The following is a 20,916-nucleotide window of genomic DNA, read 5'->3' on the forward strand; positions in this document are numbered from 1 at the left end:
CTGGCCCCTAGTGCTTGCTTAGCAGTATGGCCACCCAAATCCAGCATATTCCTTAGTAATTGGCTGGGTCCAATAACAGGTGGACAAATCTGTGGACTACGCCAATGAGCATCAAGTAGCCTAGGTTTGGCCACAGACTTTAGAGAGCAGTTGTGTATATATGTAATACAATCCTACTACATGAAGACCTGACTTTTAGCCAGCTCAATCATATATGTTAAAATACATGTAGTGGGTATGTGGGGCCATTTACCTCTGGTTCCAGCTTCTCTTCAACAAGAGTAATGATCATACAGGTTTCCCAGCCTGCGTTTCCTGTTTTCCTAGATATGAGATTATGGCTGGCCACATTGGCAAACTACGGCCATCTTAAAGCCCAACTCCGAACATCTAAAAAATGATCCCTTCCAGAGGGGGTACTTGCAGTGCACTTGTAGTGCAAATAAAAAAAACCTTGTCTGGTTGGCAACAGTTTGGCAGAGAGATTTCTCCAGATTCTCTGAATCTTTTGATATGTACTGTAGTTGATGATATATTTAACGTCTTTGCAATTTTAAATTGAGGAACATTATTCTGAAATTATTCGACCATTTTTAGATGCAGATTTTCACAGATTGTTGAACCTCTGCCTATGTTTACTTCTGAAACACTCTGACTCTCTAAGATGCTCTTTTTATATTTAATACTGCCTGGTTCCTAATTAACCTAATTAGTTGCAAAATGTTCTTCCAGCTCTTCCTAGCCAGTACCACTAAATTTAACATGCACCTTTTCCCCCTGAAAATCGGGGACAAAGCAGGGGTGCTTGTTATACGCCGACGGCGTACCTCACAGAGCTGTAATCTCCTCCCCACTCGGCTCCTCTGCTTTCACTTCACACACACACAGTCTTGCCCCCGTCACCGGCATTGGACCAGTGTTCTGCCTATCACAGTAGCTGGTCCAATGCCGATGGCGGAGGCGGGACTGTGTGTGTAACGTGAAAGCCAAGTGCAGAGGAGATGATGGCTCAGTGATTTCCTTATTCAGGCTGCTGGTGTGGGAGATGGTGAGACTGCAAATGATGATAGTTTAAAAAAGGCATTAATGACAATAATCAGGCTGCATTGAGGACTTTATTTGGGCTGCATTGAGGACTTTATTTGGGCTGCATTGATGCATTGATCAGGCTGCATTGAGGACTTTATTTGGGCTGCATTGATGCATTAATCAGGCTGCAGATGGACATTGATGGTCACTGACCCTTAATTTGCTTCAAAGTTGTTTATTTTAAAAATGTTTTTTTCCTGAAACTTCCCTCTTAAAATTGGGGTGCGTGTTATATGCCGGCGTGTGTTATACGCCGATAAATACGGTATATAATACAGTTAAAAAGTAAATCCCTAGGGGAAAACCCGAGAACCTGCTCCCTACTTTTGCCCCGGACAGACAATCGGGTTTTCCCATCGGGAAAACTCAGATGAGAGCTTTTCCTCGGGAATCTCGACTGTGTTTATGCTCCATTTGAGTATTTCCCCACAGGAAGAAACTGACAAAAATGGGTGGTTTCTGCTACATATGGCCGGGTTGTCTGACGGAAAAAAATGCCGGTGGGAAAAAAGAGAGCTGGTTCTCTTTTTTTTGTCTGGTGGGTTTGCCAGTTTCCGTCTGAAAAACTGTGAGGGAGCATACACACGCCCGGGATTGCCAGCCAAAAGCTTTCCTTGCAGTTTTCCCGTTGGAAAACCCGGTCGTGTGTACGGGGCATAAGAGAAGTTTTGCACATTCTTAGATTGTCCCCTTAAATGAGGGAAGAATTCATCATCGGCTGGGCAAGCACAAGTTTAGAATATTTTAGCTGCCTGCAGTTAGGCTTTAAGTTGTCCATATGCCCCTATGAATTCAGTCAAAAAGGCTTTCCAAAAAGAGTAATTATACTATAGGGACGATGTATGAAATGTGTGCAGTAGAAAACGATTTTTCATGTTCATAATAACTAATCCGAATGCTTGTGGCAGCAATTAAATTTAAAAACAAATAGCTTGCTTTGGGCAACAAAAAAGTTTCCCTGTAGCCTACTTTATGTGTGCTATATTCCAGGCAGAAAAGATGGTGAGAGAATATATTTTGCAAAAATCCAGAGTGACAAGTCTTGAAGACACCTTGGCCAGCCAACAAGTGGAGTTTAAAGCCAGTCGGGATACCATAGTGAAGCTGGTTTCAGAGACCGAGAAACACAAGAAATCCATAGCCAACTTTCCAGTAGAGCTTAAATCGCTAAAACAGGTGAGAGAGTGCTCCTGTGTTTGTCTCTTGTCCTCTGACACACAACAGTCACAACATGAAACCAAGATTTGTTCCTTGCCTTTGTTTCCATGTTGAGTGACACAGTGGGTCTCCATAACCCAAGGTTACCCTTTACAGTAGACGTCTGGAGATAAATGATCAATTTGACTGTTTCTTCTACAAATTTCAGGGTCACATTTCATGTCATTTTATTGCTTTGCAGATATAACTGCACTTGTGACCCACATTGTCATGAGTTGGGTCACACTTCAATCTTATCTGATATGTTGTTTTCCAGTAAAATATAGAGGATGTTGTGTTACTATAACGCCAAAGTTTCTTGCCCTTGTTTCAGAAATATGTGATTTTGTTTGGAAAGGATGGGTACATGCTGTATTCTGTTTTATTTATTAAAAAGGTCTTTACCTTCTTCTTCAATTTAACACCCAGCCATTTTTTTGTTGAATAGAGTGGGTAAAGAATTAAGCTGACCATACACAGTACAAATCTTGGCTGGTTTATGAGGACCCATCCAAAATTCGCGTCATTGGCTAACTTTAGCTTATTTGCTCAATTTAAAAAATCTGAGAAGTCGGGCAAAAGTTGACAGCCAAAAAGCCGCTGCATACAATTAGATGCAGTACTGTTTAGGTGTTTTGACAGTTGGTGGGACAAGCTATCAAAACACAATAGCCACTCAGGGACATTGATCCATCTGCACTCTATAGCGTGGATACAAGAACCCGTTTTTTAGCTCATGCTGCAGGTATCAGTGTGTGACCAACTTTAGGCTCGTTTCCTGCTTCCATCACAGAAAGTGAGGGCATTCCCAACGATAAGGGAAGAAGATGGGGGAGGGATTTTCTCAGTGCTGGACTTAGATTACAACCCTTTCCTCTCTATACAAAAAAAAAAACGTTGGGAGTTGGGGGTTAATTAATTTAAGAAGCCATGATAGTATAATTGATTTTCTATCTAGGACACCAATTAAGCTTCCAAAGCATAGAGAGAATTTCTGCCTCTCCATTGTACACACTTTACCCATGAAAGCTGAAGTCTCATCTGTGTAAGCTGAAGCTAGAAATAGTAGCTCCTGTCTCCCTGATTGTCCTGGTCCTCCGTATGCCATTACTTGTGAGAAGAGTAGGCGTGAGCCTTCTTTTTCCCTGTTCTTTGAGGGGCAAATGCGATAATGAGGGGTTATATATATGCGATTCCCATACAAATAATTCCATAACCTCTGGGTAGAATCTTGAGCTTCACCTGGGGATACATATGTGACCTGTCTGGTGTGTTTCTTGGCCTTCATGATGCTGTTCACTAAGGTTCTCTGACGAATCTCTGAGGGCTTTGCAGAACAGCTGTATTTATACTGAGATTAAATTGCACACAGTGGACTCTATTTGCTAATTAGGTGACTTCTAAAGGCAATTGGTTTCACTAGGTTTTAGTTAGTGGTATCAGAGTAAAGGGGCTGAATATAAATGCACGCCACACTTTTCAGAAATGTATTTGTAAAAAATTATAATTTTCCTTCAACTTTACAATTACGTCCACCCTTTGTGTTGATCTATCACATAAAATCCCAATAAAATACATTTAAATTTTTTGGTTGTAACATGACAAAATGTGGAAAATTTCAAGGGGTATAAATACCTTTTCAAGGCACTGTAGATAGATTCCCACCAGCACAGCTCATCTTTGTGAGCAAAAGCTCTTCATGCCTTTAGTTTTAAGTACAGTAGGGAAGTGTTAACCCTAGTGGTGCAACGGATCGTCTATGATCCGTGATCCGAACGGGTCAACGAGTTCGGATCGGCACACCACTCGATCTGCGGATTGAGCACCGCTGCCTCGGCCATAGGAAAGGCAGCGGCTTCGGCCTAGCTCCGGAGCTGCAGCCATCTTGGTATACCCAGTGGCGGCCTAGGTATACAGTGGGGCTATATACAGTGGGGGAGATGTGGACATTACAGTGGGGGAGATGTGGACGTCACATTACAGTGAGAAGATGTGGATATTACAGTGGGGGAGATGTGGACATTACAGTAGGGGGGGGGGGTGTGGACATCACATTACAGTGGGGGAGATGTAGACATTAAAGTGGGGGAGATGTGGACATTACAGTGGGGGAGATGTGGACATTACATCGGAGGAGATGTGGACGTCACATTACAGTGGGGGAGATGTGGACATTAAAGTGGGGGAGATGTGGACATTAAAGTGGGGGGAGATGTGGACATTACAGTGGGGGGAGATGTGGACATTACAGTGGAGGAGATGTGGACATTACAGTGGGGGGAGATGTGGACATCACATTACAGTGGGGGGAGATGTGGATATTACAGTGGGGGAGATGTTTTTTTTTTGCTGATCTGAAAAATGATCCGATCCATGACTCTGACCCGAGGACGATCCGAACCGTGAGTTTTTTGATCCGTTGCACCCCTAGTTAACCCTCCCGTACTTTCCTTTAATCAATAATGCTCTTTACCCTGATCAGCATTGTTAATTGGAGCGTTGTGTAGGTGGAACGTCAGGCCACTTCAATCTCAGGTTGCACAGTCCGCCTTTCCAGTGTGCTGACACAGGGCAGCTTTTCTTGTACTAAACAAACACGTAATAGAAATTTAAAAAATTTCATATTTTTTTTATTGTTTTGCAGCTACAAACAATGCTTAGCTCGGCAAAGCAGTAAAGCAGAGCATGAGCATGTAAAGAAGAAATATAGCTGACTCGATGTAAAGTGAAATAAACACAGAAACTTTTAAAACATTATTAATTAGGTTATTTACATCACTTTTACTTGTTTGTCTATAAGCAGGGAGGTCCATTGCATTCCCTTTACTGCCCAGTGTTATATCTTGCATTTAGGAACGAGATGAAGCCGTCCTAGCCAAGAGAAATGCTGAAAGAGAAAAAGAAATTCTTCAAGAAAGACTGAAGGATAACCATAAGGAATGGGGGAGCCTGCGCCAGGAACTGATCGAAAAGGAGCAGAAGATAAATGATCTGGACAGGACTCAGCAAACTTCCGGCTATGAAGCTAAAGCTGCTCACAGCCTGCACCAGAGTTTTATAAGTCAGCTGGCCACCATCCTGGGCAATGGATTTACAACTGTGCCGAGAACTGAGGAAGCTGTGAAGGAGCGGATCCAGGAAATCTGCCGCAGTGAGCACACATGGAAGTCTGTGAGTGAGATGTACTGAACTGTACTATATGAATAATAGGTGGAAAAGTTACAGCTAAACTCTAGGCAGATTAAAACGCCAATTCTTGCAGGTGTATACATAAAAAAAAAAAAAAAAAAACCTTAACATGGAATACCAGGCTCTAATCTGTGCACTACACCCTGCTCCTAACACCTATGCTGACTAACCTCTGTAGGAAGGATGTATATACTATTTTCAGGCTACTCTGGTCCAGTCATGTGATCACACTCAGCCATCAACAGCTGCAGTAGAGAAGAGGAAGCGCTGCCAACGGATGGACTATAGGAGCTTATGGGTGACATCACCACTTCCAGGCATTACAATGGTTGTCGAGCGCTCTCTTTTTTTCAGCAGCTGGCCCAAAAATAGGTAAGTACATTTTCTATATCAGTGGCGGCACGCCGGCACGTCCATACGGGGAGCAGGGGCGCCGCCTCCTAATTTATGCAACCATCCCCCAATCTACATGCAGGGCGCAGAACGCATAGATTCCAATGGGATTTTTTTTTTAGAAGCACGTGATTATTGCCTGAGGCTCTAATTGGCTTCAAAAAAGGGTGGGCTCGAGGCGCAGAGCACTGCGCACTGAGGCCACCCAGTTGTGTAACAATAGCGAATTAATATTTGCTATTTTCTTCCTGATTCTTTCCTGTCACCCGATTGGCCAAGAAGAGAAACAATTCTATTGGTCGCTGAGGAGGAGGAGGGAGGAGACAGGGGAAGCCGCTGAAGCTGAGGAGTAGTCGCGCAGTGAAGCCACCACCAGGCGGAAGCGCTGCCTATAACCTAGATGGGGTAAATACGGGGCTGGTGACCAACTGATTGACCAGGGGGCCGGGGGGGATGTGCCTGTGAACACCAACAACTAAAATAAATCTGAATTTTTACTTGGTATTAGCCTCTGCCAATGCTCTATATCCCTGGTGCCCAACCTGCAGCCCTTTACTACTTGTGCATCACAGTGTAGTGCAACGGCAATAATTCACACAGTCAACTGCAATAGAAAACTTGTATTGAAGTAATGCAGTGACAGTTCACAACAACCCAGAGGGACGCCTGTCAAACTGGGTAGACTAACGGATTCCAACAATGTGACGATGACAGGTATAAGTCGGGTTGACAGCCTCTGTTAAGAGAGCGCAATGCGGCCTGGCTGTCTCGTGGCCAAGTGGGATGATGTCCAAAGGAATTGCGACCCTACGCTTTCCTTTCTCGTCAAGAACCTTTCCTTTACCTACACCACTAATTTGCATAATGCACACCAAACCTGGGAGCCAGGGCCTTTAATAGGCTCTGCCTGACCCAAGATGGTTGGCAGCATCACATGGGCCAGCATGGGTGTATCCCCCAATGACCCAGGAAACCATAGAGGAACTGTGTTGCTCACAGAAGACTGACAGCAGCAAGAATCTATGGCTCTGCTGCCTTCAGTGTCTCCTGTGAAAGCAGGATGCAAAGGGAGGGGGACTGCGGTCAGAGGCAGTCCTGGTAAGGTGACAAGTGTTTAGAGCCTGGGGGGCTAGGACAGATAGAGTGGTGTTTTGTACCTTAATGCAGAGAACAATTTTAAGCTGGATAAACACACATAGATTATTTTTTCATATAGTGTGTATGCAGGTTTAGTCTTCAGATTGTGTCCCTGCGGAGCCCTTTGTATCCTAGAACCCAGCTTTATACAGTTCCTCCTATAGGGTTCTCAATGAGATCTTGTAGAGTTTGTATAAAGCACGGCGGGAAATTTTGAAACGGAGCATGCGCAGTTCAATCGGCGTGGGGACGCGCTTCATTTAAATGAATCACGCCCCCCTAATCGCCGATTTGAATTCCGCCACCAGAAATACACTACGCCGCCGTAACTTACGGCGCGAAATCTTCCTGGATTCGACTTAAAGCCAGGTAAGATACGGCGGTGTAGCGTATCTCTGATACGCTGCGCCAATCCACTTTTATGTGGATCTGGCCCCTTGTGCCTTTACGAACAAGCTGATGCTCGACTGTTCCAAATCTGAGAGCTGCAATATATACACCAAGGAATCAGTGATGTAAATATTAAGACGAGCTAAAGCTCTGGCATCATCATGTCTGAAATGTGTTGTGATAATTGTATCTCTTATGTGCTAGACAAATGTAGATGTATTTCTTCACATCTTTTAAACATCTTTTAAACATCAAATTAAACAGCTAAAGCAGAGCAAGAAATCTTAAACTGGTATTAAACCAAAAGGTAAAAATGTTATCTATTGCAGCTTACTAATCCTCAAATGTGGAGGCTGCATTCATTTTCTGTTTTTAGTCTTTTTCGGCTCTAAAAAAATAAATAATGTGCAGTGTGTACCAGGCTTTAATTTGTTTAAATAATTTGTTTAAATAATCACTCTCAGTAGACCCTACCAAATATGAAGTGACTAGCTTTGTTGGAAGAGCTTCTTTAATGTCTACTTAGCTGTTGGCCTATACGTGCATACAGGGCTTTTTTTCAGGGGGAACTAGGTGGAACTCAGTTCCACCACCTTTGGCTCAGACCCTTTGGTTCCCGCTCACCACAATCACTTGTAAACAAAGAAGTCTGGTTCCTGTGTTTACAAGTGACAGCTCTGCACTCTGTGTGTAACCCTCCTGAACTCTACACTCTGTATGTAATGTATGTAATGCAATTCTGGTATTTATTGCCCCTTTAAGACCCTTCTACTGTTTGTGAATTCTGAACGGGGTCGTGGTTGAATTCCTGCACCTATTTTCTGAGAAAAAAAGCTTTGCGTGCATAAATATATAAACTTGCATTCGTACAGACGTGTGAGGAGCTTCAACAGAAGACCAACAATCTCAGCAAACAACTCGAGCAACAACGGGATTTGTACCATGAGGTCATGGCAAAGTCCTACAAAGCTGAGGAATGGCTTCAAGAACAGCAGGATTCCATGAAGCATTTACAAGGCAAACTGGCCTCAGAAAACATGATTAAAGATGGTTTTAACACTGAGAGAAAAAGGGTAAGTGATTACATTTCTAACATTTCTGTATTATTCAGCACTAGATTGTTCTACAAAATCTAAAAGTATAGCGTATTGCTGGTAGGGAACAAAAATAGAGGGGGAAATCTTCTGATCTCCTGTTTGTAGGTCTCTCTGAGGCCCCGTACACACGGCCGAGGAACTCGACGTGCCAAGCACGTCGAGTTCCTCGTCGAGTTCTGGGATGAAGCCGCCGAGGAGCTCGGCGGGCCGCCTTCTCCCATAGAACAACGAGAAAATAGAGAACATGTTCTCTATTTTCTCGTCGAGCTCCTCGGCGGCTCCATCGAGCCAAAACTGTACAGACGACAGAGTTTCTCGGCAGAATCCGGGTTTTGACCGAGTTTCTCGGTGAATTCTGCCGAGAAACTCTGTCGTGTGTACGAGGCCTGAGAGAACCCCAGATTACTATTTAAAGGGTTTGTAAAGGTACACGTTTTTTCACCTTAATGCATTCTATGCATTATGGTGAAAAAACATCCGAGGATTAGCGGCCCCCCTAACCTCTAACCCCTCGAAAGTCCCACGCCGTGAACGTGCTGGCTTCTCAGCCAGGCTTCTCGGCTCATTCATTGGTTGATTGAAAGCAGCGCAGCCATTGGCTCGCGCTGCTGTCAATTACATCCAATGACGTGGCGCGCCGGGAGGCGGGCCAAGTGATACAGTGAGTGGCTATAGCCGCCGGCTGTATCACGGGAGCACGCCCGCAAGAACTAACCACCATGCGAGCTCGCTCGCATGAAGATGGTTAGTTCTTGCGGGGAGGAGCCGAGGGACCCCAGAAGACCAGGTTAGGGGCCACGAGCTGCACAGTGGAGGTAAATATGACATGTTTGTTATTTAAAAAAAAAAAAGGTTTTACCTTTACAACCCCTTCGTTTTTGAAAAAATTATGAACAAAGCGCGGTGACGTACAACACGTACGACGGCACTCTGAAGGGGAAGTTCTATTCGCCTTTGGGCTGCTTTTAGCTGATTCCGTGTTAGTAAAAGACGATTCGCGCCTTTTTGTCTGTTACAGCGTGATGAATGTGCTTACTCCATTATGAATGGTAGTTTTACCAGAACGCTCCCGTCTCATAACTCACTTGTGGGCATGCGCGGGTTTAAAACGTTGTTTTAGCCCACACACGATCATTTTTAACAACACGAAAAACGACATTTAAAAAAACGACATGAAAAAATGCAGCATGTTCGAATTTTTTTTTTACGTTTTTCAGAAGCCGAAAAACGATGTGAAGCCCACACACGATCATTTTAAATGACGTTTTTAAAAACGTTGTTTTTTTTCATGCCGAAAAACGACCGTGTGTACGCGGCATTAAGGCCTGTACACACGATCGGATTTTCCAGACAATTGTTGTCGGATTTTCCGACCAACAAATGTTGGCTAGCATGCTTAAAAATTTTCCGACAACAAATGTGTTTTGTCGGATTTTCCAATCGTGTGTACACAAGTCCGTCAACAAAAATCTGTCAAAAAAAGACCGACAATTTTAAAAAGGAAAAATATGTTTTACTTTTTGCTATAATAAATATCCCACTTTTTAAAAAAAAAAATTTCTTCATCAGTTTAGGCCAATATGTATTCCTCTACATATTTTTGGTAAACAAAAAATCGCAATAAGCGTTTTGATTGGTTTGCACAAAATTTATAGCGTCTACAAAAAAGGGTATAGGTTTATGGCATATTTTCTTTACCAGTAATGGCGGCGATCAGCATTTTTTTGCAGGACTGTGACATTGCGGCAGACAGATTAGACACTTTTGACACTTTTTGGGACCATTGACATTTATACAGCGATCAGAGTTAAAAATAGCCACTGATTACGGTATAAATGTCACTGGCGGGGAAGGGGTTAACAGTAGGGGGCGAGCAAGGGGTTAAATGTGTTCTCTCATTCCGACAGGAAAAGTTTGATGGAGCCTACACACGGTTGGAATTTCCGACCAAAAGCTCACATCAGACTTTTCTTGTCGGAAATTCCGACCATGTGTACGGGGCATAAGCCTTATTCTAGGCTTACCTATAGGTATAAAGTATACATGGAGGTTTATAACTTCTTTATTGTAACCAAGCCATGCTTCATAACCTCATAAATAGGTGGCAATAGGTATCCACTAGGTCTCTGCTGTGTTGAGGAGGGATTGGAAAACTGCTGGTGAAACAGATTGAAATCTCAACCAAGTTATGGTTTTGAGACTTGTTATATAACTTTAAAATCCTTTTTCAAATTCACAATGAAGCCACCAGTTCCCAGGCAAATGATGAGACGTACTCGTGAACAATTGTTCTAGCGCAAGTGGCTTAGCTAATAATAACTAGAAAATGCATTCCCTGAGGAAAATGCGAGTGGGAATGCTGAATTGCTGAGCCCGCACCAAAGCCATTCACCATAACCACTACACTATCTTTAGGACACACAGCTCCTTTCTCTATCTGCAAAGTAGAGAGTATCCTGACTTCCTGGTCGCCCCTCCCCCCTCAGGAGGTTTCCCCCCCTCCCCCAGGTCAGTGAGGAGGAATATTGCACTGAGGTAAGGAAAGCTATTTATGGAAAGAAATTCCATTACAAACGCCTTTTAATTCACAGACCAATACATGAATTACGCCTTCAAACAAAAGTTAATAAATCCACAACCGTACATGCGATCGATACAGCGACTTCACCGTTTGAAAGACACGGCCCTTGTGAACGCATCGATATGAAATTTATGTTGATAAACTTAAAAATGTGGCCATGTCAGCGATTTAGAAAAGAGCGTCGTTGTGTGTTTTGCAGAAACATTTTTTAGACTTTTTAACATGTCTCTTGTCCTTTAGAAGCTCCTGGAACTAAAACTAAAATACGTATCACAAAACTGATCACATTGCCTGAAACCAGACAAGCATACCTACGTTTTGATATATAAATTGTGTATGACAAGTAGATCTTGTGGGCGTGAGAGCAATTTGTTCCCCCTTTTTTTAAATATAATATTTTTTGTGGATGATCTCCACTCTAAAGGTCACATGACACACTCTAAACCTGCTCCATAGGATTACATTATAACCGATAAAAAAATCACTAAACGTAAATTGCGTTTTCACAAAAACCGTAAAAGATATCAATCTAAAAAGTCATGTTTGGATAGCTGAATATTTTGTGACCGCTTTAAAGTTTGTTTGGTGTCTGTAAGTGAAAGTATGAAGGAGCTGAAACTTTTGGCAGAACGTGTGTTTTGAAGCAGGAAAAAGGATGTTCTCATTGACTTCAATGTTAAAAAAAAGTGTCTAAAAGCTTAATATTTTAAAAAGTATAAATAGTACAAAAAAACTTGAAGAAGTCCCATCGTTAGCTGAACGAGATGAACATTTTAAAAGTTGAATGGTCTCAATAGCTGAAAGTATGCAGGAGTTACGCAGAGCCAAAAAACGTACGGAATAAAATTAAAATTAAAATTAAGAACTAGAAAATGCATTCCCTGAGGAAAATGCGAGTGGGAATGCTGAATTGCTGAGCCCGCACCAAAGCCATTCACCATAACCACTACACTATCTTTAGGACACACAGCTCCTTTCTCTATCTGCAAAGTAGAGAGTATCCTGACTTCCTGGTCGCCCCTCCCCCCTCAAGAGGTTTCCCCTCCCCCCAGGTCAGTGAGGAGGAATATTGCACTGAGGTAGAAAGCTATTTATGGAAAGAAATTCCATTACAAACGCCTTTTAATTCACAGACCAATACATTAATTACGCCTCCAAACAAAACGTAATAAATCCACAACCGTACATGCGATCGATACAGCGACTTCACCGTTTGAAAGACACGGCCCTTGTGAACGCATCGATATGAAATTTATGTTGATAAACTTAAAAATGTGGCCATGTCAGCGATTTAGAAAAGAGCGTCTTTGTGTGTTTTGCAGAAACATTTTTTAGACTTTTTAACATGACTCTTGTCCTTTAGAAGCTCCTGGAACTAAAACTAAAATACGTATCACAAAACTGATCACATTGCCTGAAACCAGACAAGCATACCTACGTTTTGATATATAAATTGTGTATGACAAGTAGATCTTGTGGGCGTGAGAGCAATTTGTTCGCCCTTTTTTTAAAGATAATTTTTGTTTTCAAAGATCTCCACTCTAACGGTCACATGACACACTCTAAACCTGCTCCATAGGATTACATTATAACCGATAAAAAAATCACTAAACGTAAATTGCGTTTTCACAAAAACCGTAAAAGATATCAATCTGAAAAGTCATGTTTGGATAGCTGAATATTTTGTGACCGCTTTAAAGTTTGTTTGGTGTCTGTAAGTGAAAGTATGAAGGAGCTGAAACTTTTGGCAGAACGTGTGTTTTGAAGCAGGAAAAAGGATGTTCTCATTGACTTCAATGTTAAAAAAAAGTGTCTAAAAGCTTAATATTTTAAAAAGTATAAATAGTACAAAAAAACTTGAAGAAGTCCCATCGTTAGCTGAATGAGACGAACATTTTAAAAGTTAAATGGTCTCAATAGCTGAAAGTATGCAGAAGTTACGCAGAGCCAAAAAACGTACGGAATAAAATTAAAATTAAGAATAATAAAAAACGAATATCAATACTGGGAATGCTTATTAAAGCATTCCCACTAATAATAAAAAACGAATATCAATACTGGGAATGCTTATGAAAGCATTCCCACTAATAATACCTGTATAAGTAATACAAATGCTCAAGGTTATATTTCAGCTCTTTTGAATGTTGCATATGTTGTGTAGATATTATGATTTACTTTTTTATATTTTAAATGTTGTACTTGGCTGCTCTTAAATGTGCTATTATCCTAACATTTGTATATTCACCATTTATTTTTTATAGTTCAAGAAGTTCTTACTGCAGATGGCAGAAAAGTTAAATATCAGCCAAGATATATCCTGTGAGAGTCTGATTTCCCAGTACGACATGCTACTGAAGAGAGCAGAAGATATTTCTAAGAGGGATAAAGAATTTCTGAGTGACAATAAAACTCTCATCTATAACCTTCAAAAAAAGGTACCAAAACAAATTTGAACATTTCCAAAATCAGCTCCAGCATGTGAAAGCAGAATAGATAGGGGTACGAATACTGTTTCCATGGGGTCCAATGAAGAATATGCAAGGCCCTTTAAAAAGTCTCCATGAGCAAATGAGATTTAAGGGCCAGATTCACAGCCAGGCGGCGCAGCGTAACGTAACCGATTTAAGTTACACCGCCGCATATTTTCTGGCTAAGTGCCCGATCCACAAAGCACTTACCTGGAAATTTGCGGCGGTGTATCCTAAATCCGTCCGGCGCAAGGTGGGCCAATTCAAATGGGGCGAGTCCCATTTAAATTAGGCGCGCTCCCGCGCCGGACGTACTGCGCATGCTCCCGTCGCAAATTTCCCGACGTGCTTTGCGCAAAATTACGACGCGCCAACGTTTTTTGAATCGCGACGGGTAAAAAAGACTTGCGCGGGGAAAAAGAAAAATGTTAAAAAAAATTCAAAAGCGACGCGGGAAAGACGGGTATACTTTTACTTGGTGTAGTAGGTTTACACTTTGTAAAAGGTGCCCTATCTTTGCGACGGCAAACTAACACTTGCGGCGACGTAACGACGGGAAAAAGTTTTGTGGATCGCCGTAACTGCTAATTTGCATACCTGACGCTGGTTTACGACGCAAACTCCCCCCAGCGGCGGCCGCGGTACTGCATCCTAAGATCCGACAGTGTGAGGCCCCGTACACACCATAGAATCCATCCGCTGAAAAATCTCAGCGGATCGGTTTCAGCGGATAGATTCTATGGTGTGTACATTCCTGCGGATATTTATCCGCGGAAATTTCCCAATTCCAGCAGATAAAAATTTGTAGACATGTCTACAAATCTATCCGCTTGAATTGATCCCAACGGATTGATCCGCTGGTCTGTACAGACTCACCGGATCAATCCGTCCGAAGGGATCCCCCGCATGCGTCGTAATGATTCGACGCATGCGTGGAATTCCTTATATGACAGCGTCGCGCTCGTCGCCGCGTCATCATCGCGGCGACGGCGCGACACGTCATCGCGAAGGGATTTCGGCACGGATTTCGATCCTATGCTGAGTACACTCCATCGGATCCAAATCCGCTGAAATCCTCGAGAGGATTTATCCGCGGAAACGGTCCGCTGGACCGTATCCGCGGATAAATCCTCTCGTGTGTACTAGGCCTAAAACAATTACACCTGTCGGATCTTAGGGATATCTATGCGTAACTGATTCTATGAATCAGTCGCATAGATAGAAACAGGGATACGACGGCGTATTCCTTTTGTGAATCTGGCCCTAAGCTACTATCAACTCAATACTGCTCTCTGGGGGTTATTTAATAAAATCAGCAGAGCTTCCCCTCATTTCAGATCTACCCCTCAGATTTACAGTGACTGCACTTCCAAGTGCACTTGTAGTGCAAAGTGGATTTGCCTTTAGTAAATGACCCCCTTTGTGTTCCTTGATCAGCTATGTGACTCAAAGTGATTGTAAATAATCACCTTGTAAAACAACACATTCAGGTTAAAATAGAAAAATTTAAAGCAAAACATTTTTGTATAAATATAAAAATACATTATAAATACCCTTTTTCCCTTTGATCACATTCCCTCTATTCTCAGCTGCATAAGAGATGGGGGAGGAGAAGCAGCAGCACACTGAGCTTCCCAGTGAATGGCTGTGCAGTGGGGGCATGTCAGGACAAGTCTGATCACACAGCGTTCCCAGCATAGCTAGAGAACTGATCACAGTGTGCTCTCCTGTTTAGTGTGGTCAGTATTTAATAGGAAAGCAGTGATACTGGCAGGAACACCAGGGATTTCACACAAAGGAATCAATACAAAGAGAGCATGATACTTTCTCATACAAGTACATGGTACAGCAAACACATATCAGGAATATAAAATTCTGGGGTAACAAACACTTTAAGTGGAGAACAAAAGCTACACACCAAGCGTTGGCAGGCTTTTGTCCCCTTCAAGTGACTTTTGCATTCCCATCTACCGGAATTCAAAACCAGCTTAAAGCGGGTGAACTGCAGGTCAGGAGAATGTCAACTGCAGGTCAAATGCACCTTGTAAATGAATTCCAAATGAGCTCCGAAGTGTTTCAATCTGATTCCGTCAACACAAGCCCATTTCTCTTCAATGTAAGCTCCAAGTTACACGTACCTTGTAAGGTAATGCAAAGGTGCAGTGCTCGTGTGCCTATGTACAAAAGCTCTGAAACCAATAGCAACCAATCAGAATGAATCTCCTATTAATTTTCGTCCAGTCTGATGAATTTTGGTTAGTTGATTTAGGGTTACCTTGCACAGGTCAAATGAACTTTGCACTGCCTTATTACATGAGGCTATTGACATGCATCTGGTTTTGGTGGAGGACTAGATTGATGAGCAAAGGGCAGTGATGTTCTTGAACTGGGACTGCAGCTAGTAGGATATGGAAAGGGTGCAGCAATTTGTTTCTGATTTATTAAATTGAGAACCCATGAAGCAAAGCAGTCGATCCGAATTCCCACTAACTTTCACCAGCCCTTTCTGTATGTGTTGCGAGGTTGCTGAGCTGTCAGGCCAAGTATGCTCATACCATTGGAACAAGACAAAAGAAAATGACCATTAAAAGGAATATTGCTCCAAAATCTATATGATCACTTTGTTTTTATTTGTATTACTTTGTCTAGCAAGTTTTCCATTAGTTCTGTACTCTGCTCAGCTAAGCGCATTATATTCCTGTAGGTGAAATCCCAGAGAGAAAAAATAGAGTTAAAATCTTCCCAGATTGAAAAACTGGAGATGAAGATCAAACAGCTTGAGAGAGAAAAAGAGCATCAAGCCTTACTGAGCTCCGAAATTTCAGCCAACGTGACAGCCCAAAAATTGCAGAAGAAGGTCGAGAGACTCCAAGGACAGCTCACTGACATGAAAATTGCTAATCAGAACCTGACGGCTCAGCTTGTCGATATGAACGATTTAAAGGTGAGCTCGCCACTTTAGGAAGTTTAGAGAAGAATTATGCAGTGCCGCTATCTCTAAGATCTACAGTGAGAGGTAAAAAAGTCACTAGTTAGAAGTTTCAAGATAATTCTTGCTGAAACTCAGTTGACAATTATATAGAAATATACAGCACTGGCATATTCTGGAGTGCTTTTCAGAGAATACTGAACCAATCACCTGTATCAACAACTATAAATCTTAAAATGACATACTAAATGTAAAATAAAAGTATAAGAATTAAAATGGAGTTTTAGCTTACCCCTTAGTTACAGGTTAAAAAAGAGATACGTTAGTCAAAAAAAAAGAAAGAGAACATTAAGTAGTAGAAGTGGCTATACTCTAGCTGAATATTTTGTGTGTATGAATGTAAAATTTACATTAAAATGGTAATAAAGACATTTTTAATTTTACACCTGCCTGTAACATTATGGCTAAAAAGGTTTTCGTATAATGAAGTTGTGGGTGGCAGCATGCGCTGTCCTGAGCAGCTGATATCATTCCAGGCAATAGTGTATGATGGTAGCGTTTACATGCACATGCATGGAAATGTGCACATCCCTATCACACATACAGTAAAAGAAGGCTCTTAGTAAAATGTGAGGTGTCTGGTATGTATGATCACAGCAAATATGGTGGCAATGACCCTAGCATGCAGCAGCGGCTTCACACGTTGGTTCTTTTCACATTGCCGCTATATTTGCTGTGAGCATGGACAAGTCCATGAATGGGCAGTTGGGAGAGGCAAAGCGTTAATGCCGCTAATGTGCATGCCTTATAGCAAGGCTGCTAAAGAAGTAGGGCAGCTACAAACTGTGTCCCCTAATGTTTCCCAGCAGATATGTACACCAGACAAATGGGTCAGGGTAGGGAGCAGTGCACAGCTAGCATCTGTTTTCCTGTGCTCACACCACTCTGCCAAATTCCCTCTGCCAGATGCCACCCCCCCCCCCCCCACACACACACTCTCACCATTCTTCCAAACATCCTTCCTTGCTCTTACCACTCTGCCAAACGTGCCCCCTCCTCACTCTGGGATGTGCCCCATCCACCACCACCACTCTGCAAAACTTCACCCTCCTGTTCTCATCACTCAACCTAGTGCCCCCTCCCCTGACCACTCTTCCATACACCCTTCCGTCCTGCTCCTACCACTCTATCACTCTCTTGCGGCTCTAGAATATGGCCGTCCTAACCCAGTCTCTCTACTATGCCAAATGCTCTCCTTCCTGTTTTCAGCAGCCTGCCAAACAGTGCCTCCCCCTTTTGCTGTCACCAATCTACCAAACATACAGCCCCCTCCCCTTCAAAACTCTGCCAAACACCTCCACCGTCTCTCACCAATCTGCCAAGTGCACCAATACTCCCCCTCCCATTCAACACTCCCTTACTCTACTATGAAAAATGCTGGCTTTACACACATCATTTAAAGATTTCTTTGATTACTAAGTAGACAATTAGACAATTATTTAATGTACTGTATCTTCATTATTATGAATTATGCTAACTGTTTCAATTTATTTCCGTTCCATATTCTATTATTATGTTTAGTATACGTATATGATATAGGGCCATATGCTGTCTTAGAACTCCTTTGACATTCCAGTCGCATTTTATTGTTTTGTTTTTTTGTTTTTTTAAGGAAAAAAACAACCAGCAGAAAAAAACCATTGAGCTGCTGAGCAAGTCTTTAGAAAAACTAGAGAAAATTAAAGAGAAAGCTGCTAAAAAGGTGGTAAGCTTGAAAACAGAACTGGACTACACGGAACACGAAACTGTGGGGGAAAAAGCGAGGTGTCAGCAGATGCTAGAAGCAGTTACTAATGAGCTGCACACAGCCAAAAGAGCCCTCGAGGAAGTGGCAAGGAGAGAAAAACAGGTACACTTTGCTTTTAAAGGAAATCATTAGTATCTTTTTAGCAACCCTTTTTTTTTTAAAAAAAATAGCTCATTAAGTAGTTTTTGGGGCTGCAACTTGCAGATACTTGAGAACTTTGAGAGACTTTATACAATAACTGGAAATAGAATAAGGTTTTTGTCCCATACTTCTTGTGAGATGTTATTTTTTTGGAGAAAAAAAGGGTGTAAAATTTGTCTTTATAAGGACTGTAACAAGAATTGCGTTTTTTTTTTGTCTCCTAAAAATGTAATTAGGAGGTGTTTTAAACAGGTAGTGTGAGTACCCATGGAGGTTTTTTTCACAAACTAATTACAAAGTTGTCAAAAAAAGGGATACTTTTCCCTTTCTTAAGTAACTCTTCATAAGTGTCTTATGGAGAAAGATATTAGAAAATAATAGTATAATGTTCTTCATTGATCTCTCATCCGTTCTACAGCTTATTGACTTCAGAGAAACCATTACCAGGATGATGGGTTTTAAAATTAACACAATGGCCGTGCCGGATCATGAGATCTTCGACCAACTCAAGAGAGTTCTACGGACTCATGGGCCTGTTGATGTCAGCAGGACCGATAGATCAAAGTTGCCATATGGGTTCCGGACTGGGGACGGTATACCCGAATACACCGTACAGCACATGAATCCCAAATATTAGCTTGGGCGGTCAAGAGACATTTTACCATTAAGCATTTATTCAAATAAAATTTTGAAAATATTAAACAGACTCTGTCGCTTTGTAGTACCCATGTATTAGTGCATATATATAGTTACACGTATGTGTTTGTATAATTAACACTTCCAGTATTTGTATTTATTAGGCTGCACATATTTTTGTAAAAAAAAAACTCTATCACTTTGCTAATTAAGGGTCTATTTAAAGGCCACCTAACTAACTTATACTTACCGTACTTTCATCACCTTCCATCACTGATCTGTTTCTCCTCTATCCTCTCCCTGAATAACCTCTGCATTGGATGCTGTTGAAGCTTAAGCAGGGATGATGTCACACCCTCCCTCATGTGTGACAGTATTCAGGCTTGGCGATTGGCTGTTCGTGTTCATGCGTTGTATCATAAGTGGAGGTTATATGCTTCACCATACCCAGTAGCACCCAGTAAGCATTTTACGGCAGCTCCAGTAGGATTGAGCAGAGGCAGAATGTATATAGGGGGTGTAAAGGGACTTTGTCACGTTTCCCTGAATGACTCTGAGCCCATTTATCCACTTCAGCTGCAGAATATTTACCCCCCTTCCTGACCAAGCCATTTTTTGCTGTACGGCAATGCGTTACTTTAATTGACAAATGCACGGTTGTGCAACACCCAAATAAAATTGATGTCCTTTTTCCCACTAATAGAGCTTTCTTTTGGTGGTATTTGATCACATCTGTGTTTTAAATTTTTTTGCGCTATAAACAAAAAACGGCCGACAATTAAAAAAAAATATATATATATATAATTCTTTTTACTTTCTGCTATAAAAACATATCCAATAAAAAAAAATAAGATTTCTTTATCGATTTAGGCCAATATGTATTCTGCTACAAAATCCCAATAAGCATATATTGATTGGTTTCTACAAAAGTTATTGGGGCAGATCCACAAAAGAATTACGCCGGCGTATCTATTGATATTGATACGCCGGCGTAATTTTAAATTTCCCGCGTCGTATCTTTGTTTTGTATCTTCAAAACAAGATACGACGGCATCTCGGGTCGATCCGATAGGCGTACGTCTTAGTGGCGTTTCCGTCGAATTCCACGTCGAGTATGCAAATTAGCTAGTTACGGCGATCCACGAACGTACGTCCGGCCGGCGCATTTTTTTACGTCATTTGCGTTCGTTTTTTTCCGGCGTATAGTTAAAGCTACTGTTATGAGACGTACTCAATGTTAAGTATGGCCATCGTTCCCGCGTAGAGATTTGAAATTTTTACGTCATTTGTGTAAGTCGTTCGCAAATAGGGATTTGCGTAGAATGACGTCACCGTCAGAAGCATTGGCTTGTTCCGAGTTAATTTTGAGCATGCGCACTGGGATACCCCCACGGACGGCGCATGCGCAGTTAAAAAAAAACGTTGTTTACGTCGGGTCACGACGTATTACCATAAAACACGCCCCCATCACAGAGATTTGAATGCCGCGCCATTACACCGCCAAAGATACACTACGCCGCCGTAACTTACGGCGCAAATTCTTTGAGGATTCGAAAAAAAGGTAAGTTACGGCGGCGTAGTGTATCTTAGATACGCTACGCCCGGCGCAATAATGCGCCGCTGTACGTGGATCTACCCCATAGAGTCTACAAACTATGGGATATAAATATGGAATTATTTTATTATTTTAACAGTAATGGGGATGATCAGCGACTTATAGTGGGACTGCGATTATTGCGGCATTATTGGACACTAACTGACACTTTTGACACTTTTTTGGGGACCAGTGATACTAATACAGTGATCAGTGCTAAAAATATGCACTGTAACTGTACTAATGACACTGGCAGGGAAGGGGTTAA

The 20,916-nt window shown here is 42.0% G+C and overlaps 1 protein-coding gene across 1 annotated transcript in view; it reads left to right on the forward strand.

Annotated features, from left to right (window-relative positions):
- LOC120921222 (coiled-coil domain-containing protein 170-like) overlaps positions 1–19,120 on the forward strand; it is a 59,234-nt gene extending 40,114 nt beyond the window's left edge. The window contains exons 7-13 of the mRNA XM_040333959.1: positions 2,080–2,265; positions 5,140–5,457; positions 8,268–8,468; positions 13,335–13,508; positions 16,246–16,485; positions 18,143–18,379; positions 18,837–19,120. Of these exons, the coding sequence (XP_040189893.1) occupies positions 2,080–2,265; positions 5,140–5,457; positions 8,268–8,468; positions 13,335–13,508; positions 16,246–16,485; positions 18,143–18,379; positions 18,837–19,055 (1,575 nt within the window). The 3' untranslated portion in view covers positions 19,056–19,120. The remainder of the gene's footprint in view (positions 1–2,079; positions 2,266–5,139; positions 5,458–8,267; positions 8,469–13,334; positions 13,509–16,245; positions 16,486–18,142; positions 18,380–18,836) is intronic.
- Positions 19,121–20,916: the final 1,796 nt, after the last annotated feature.

The sequence above is a fragment of the Rana temporaria genome, chromosome 13, assembly GCF_905171775.1.
Source record: "Rana temporaria chromosome 13, aRanTem1.1, whole genome shotgun sequence".
Lineage (NCBI taxonomy): Eukaryota > Metazoa > Chordata > Amphibia > Anura > Ranidae > Rana > Rana temporaria.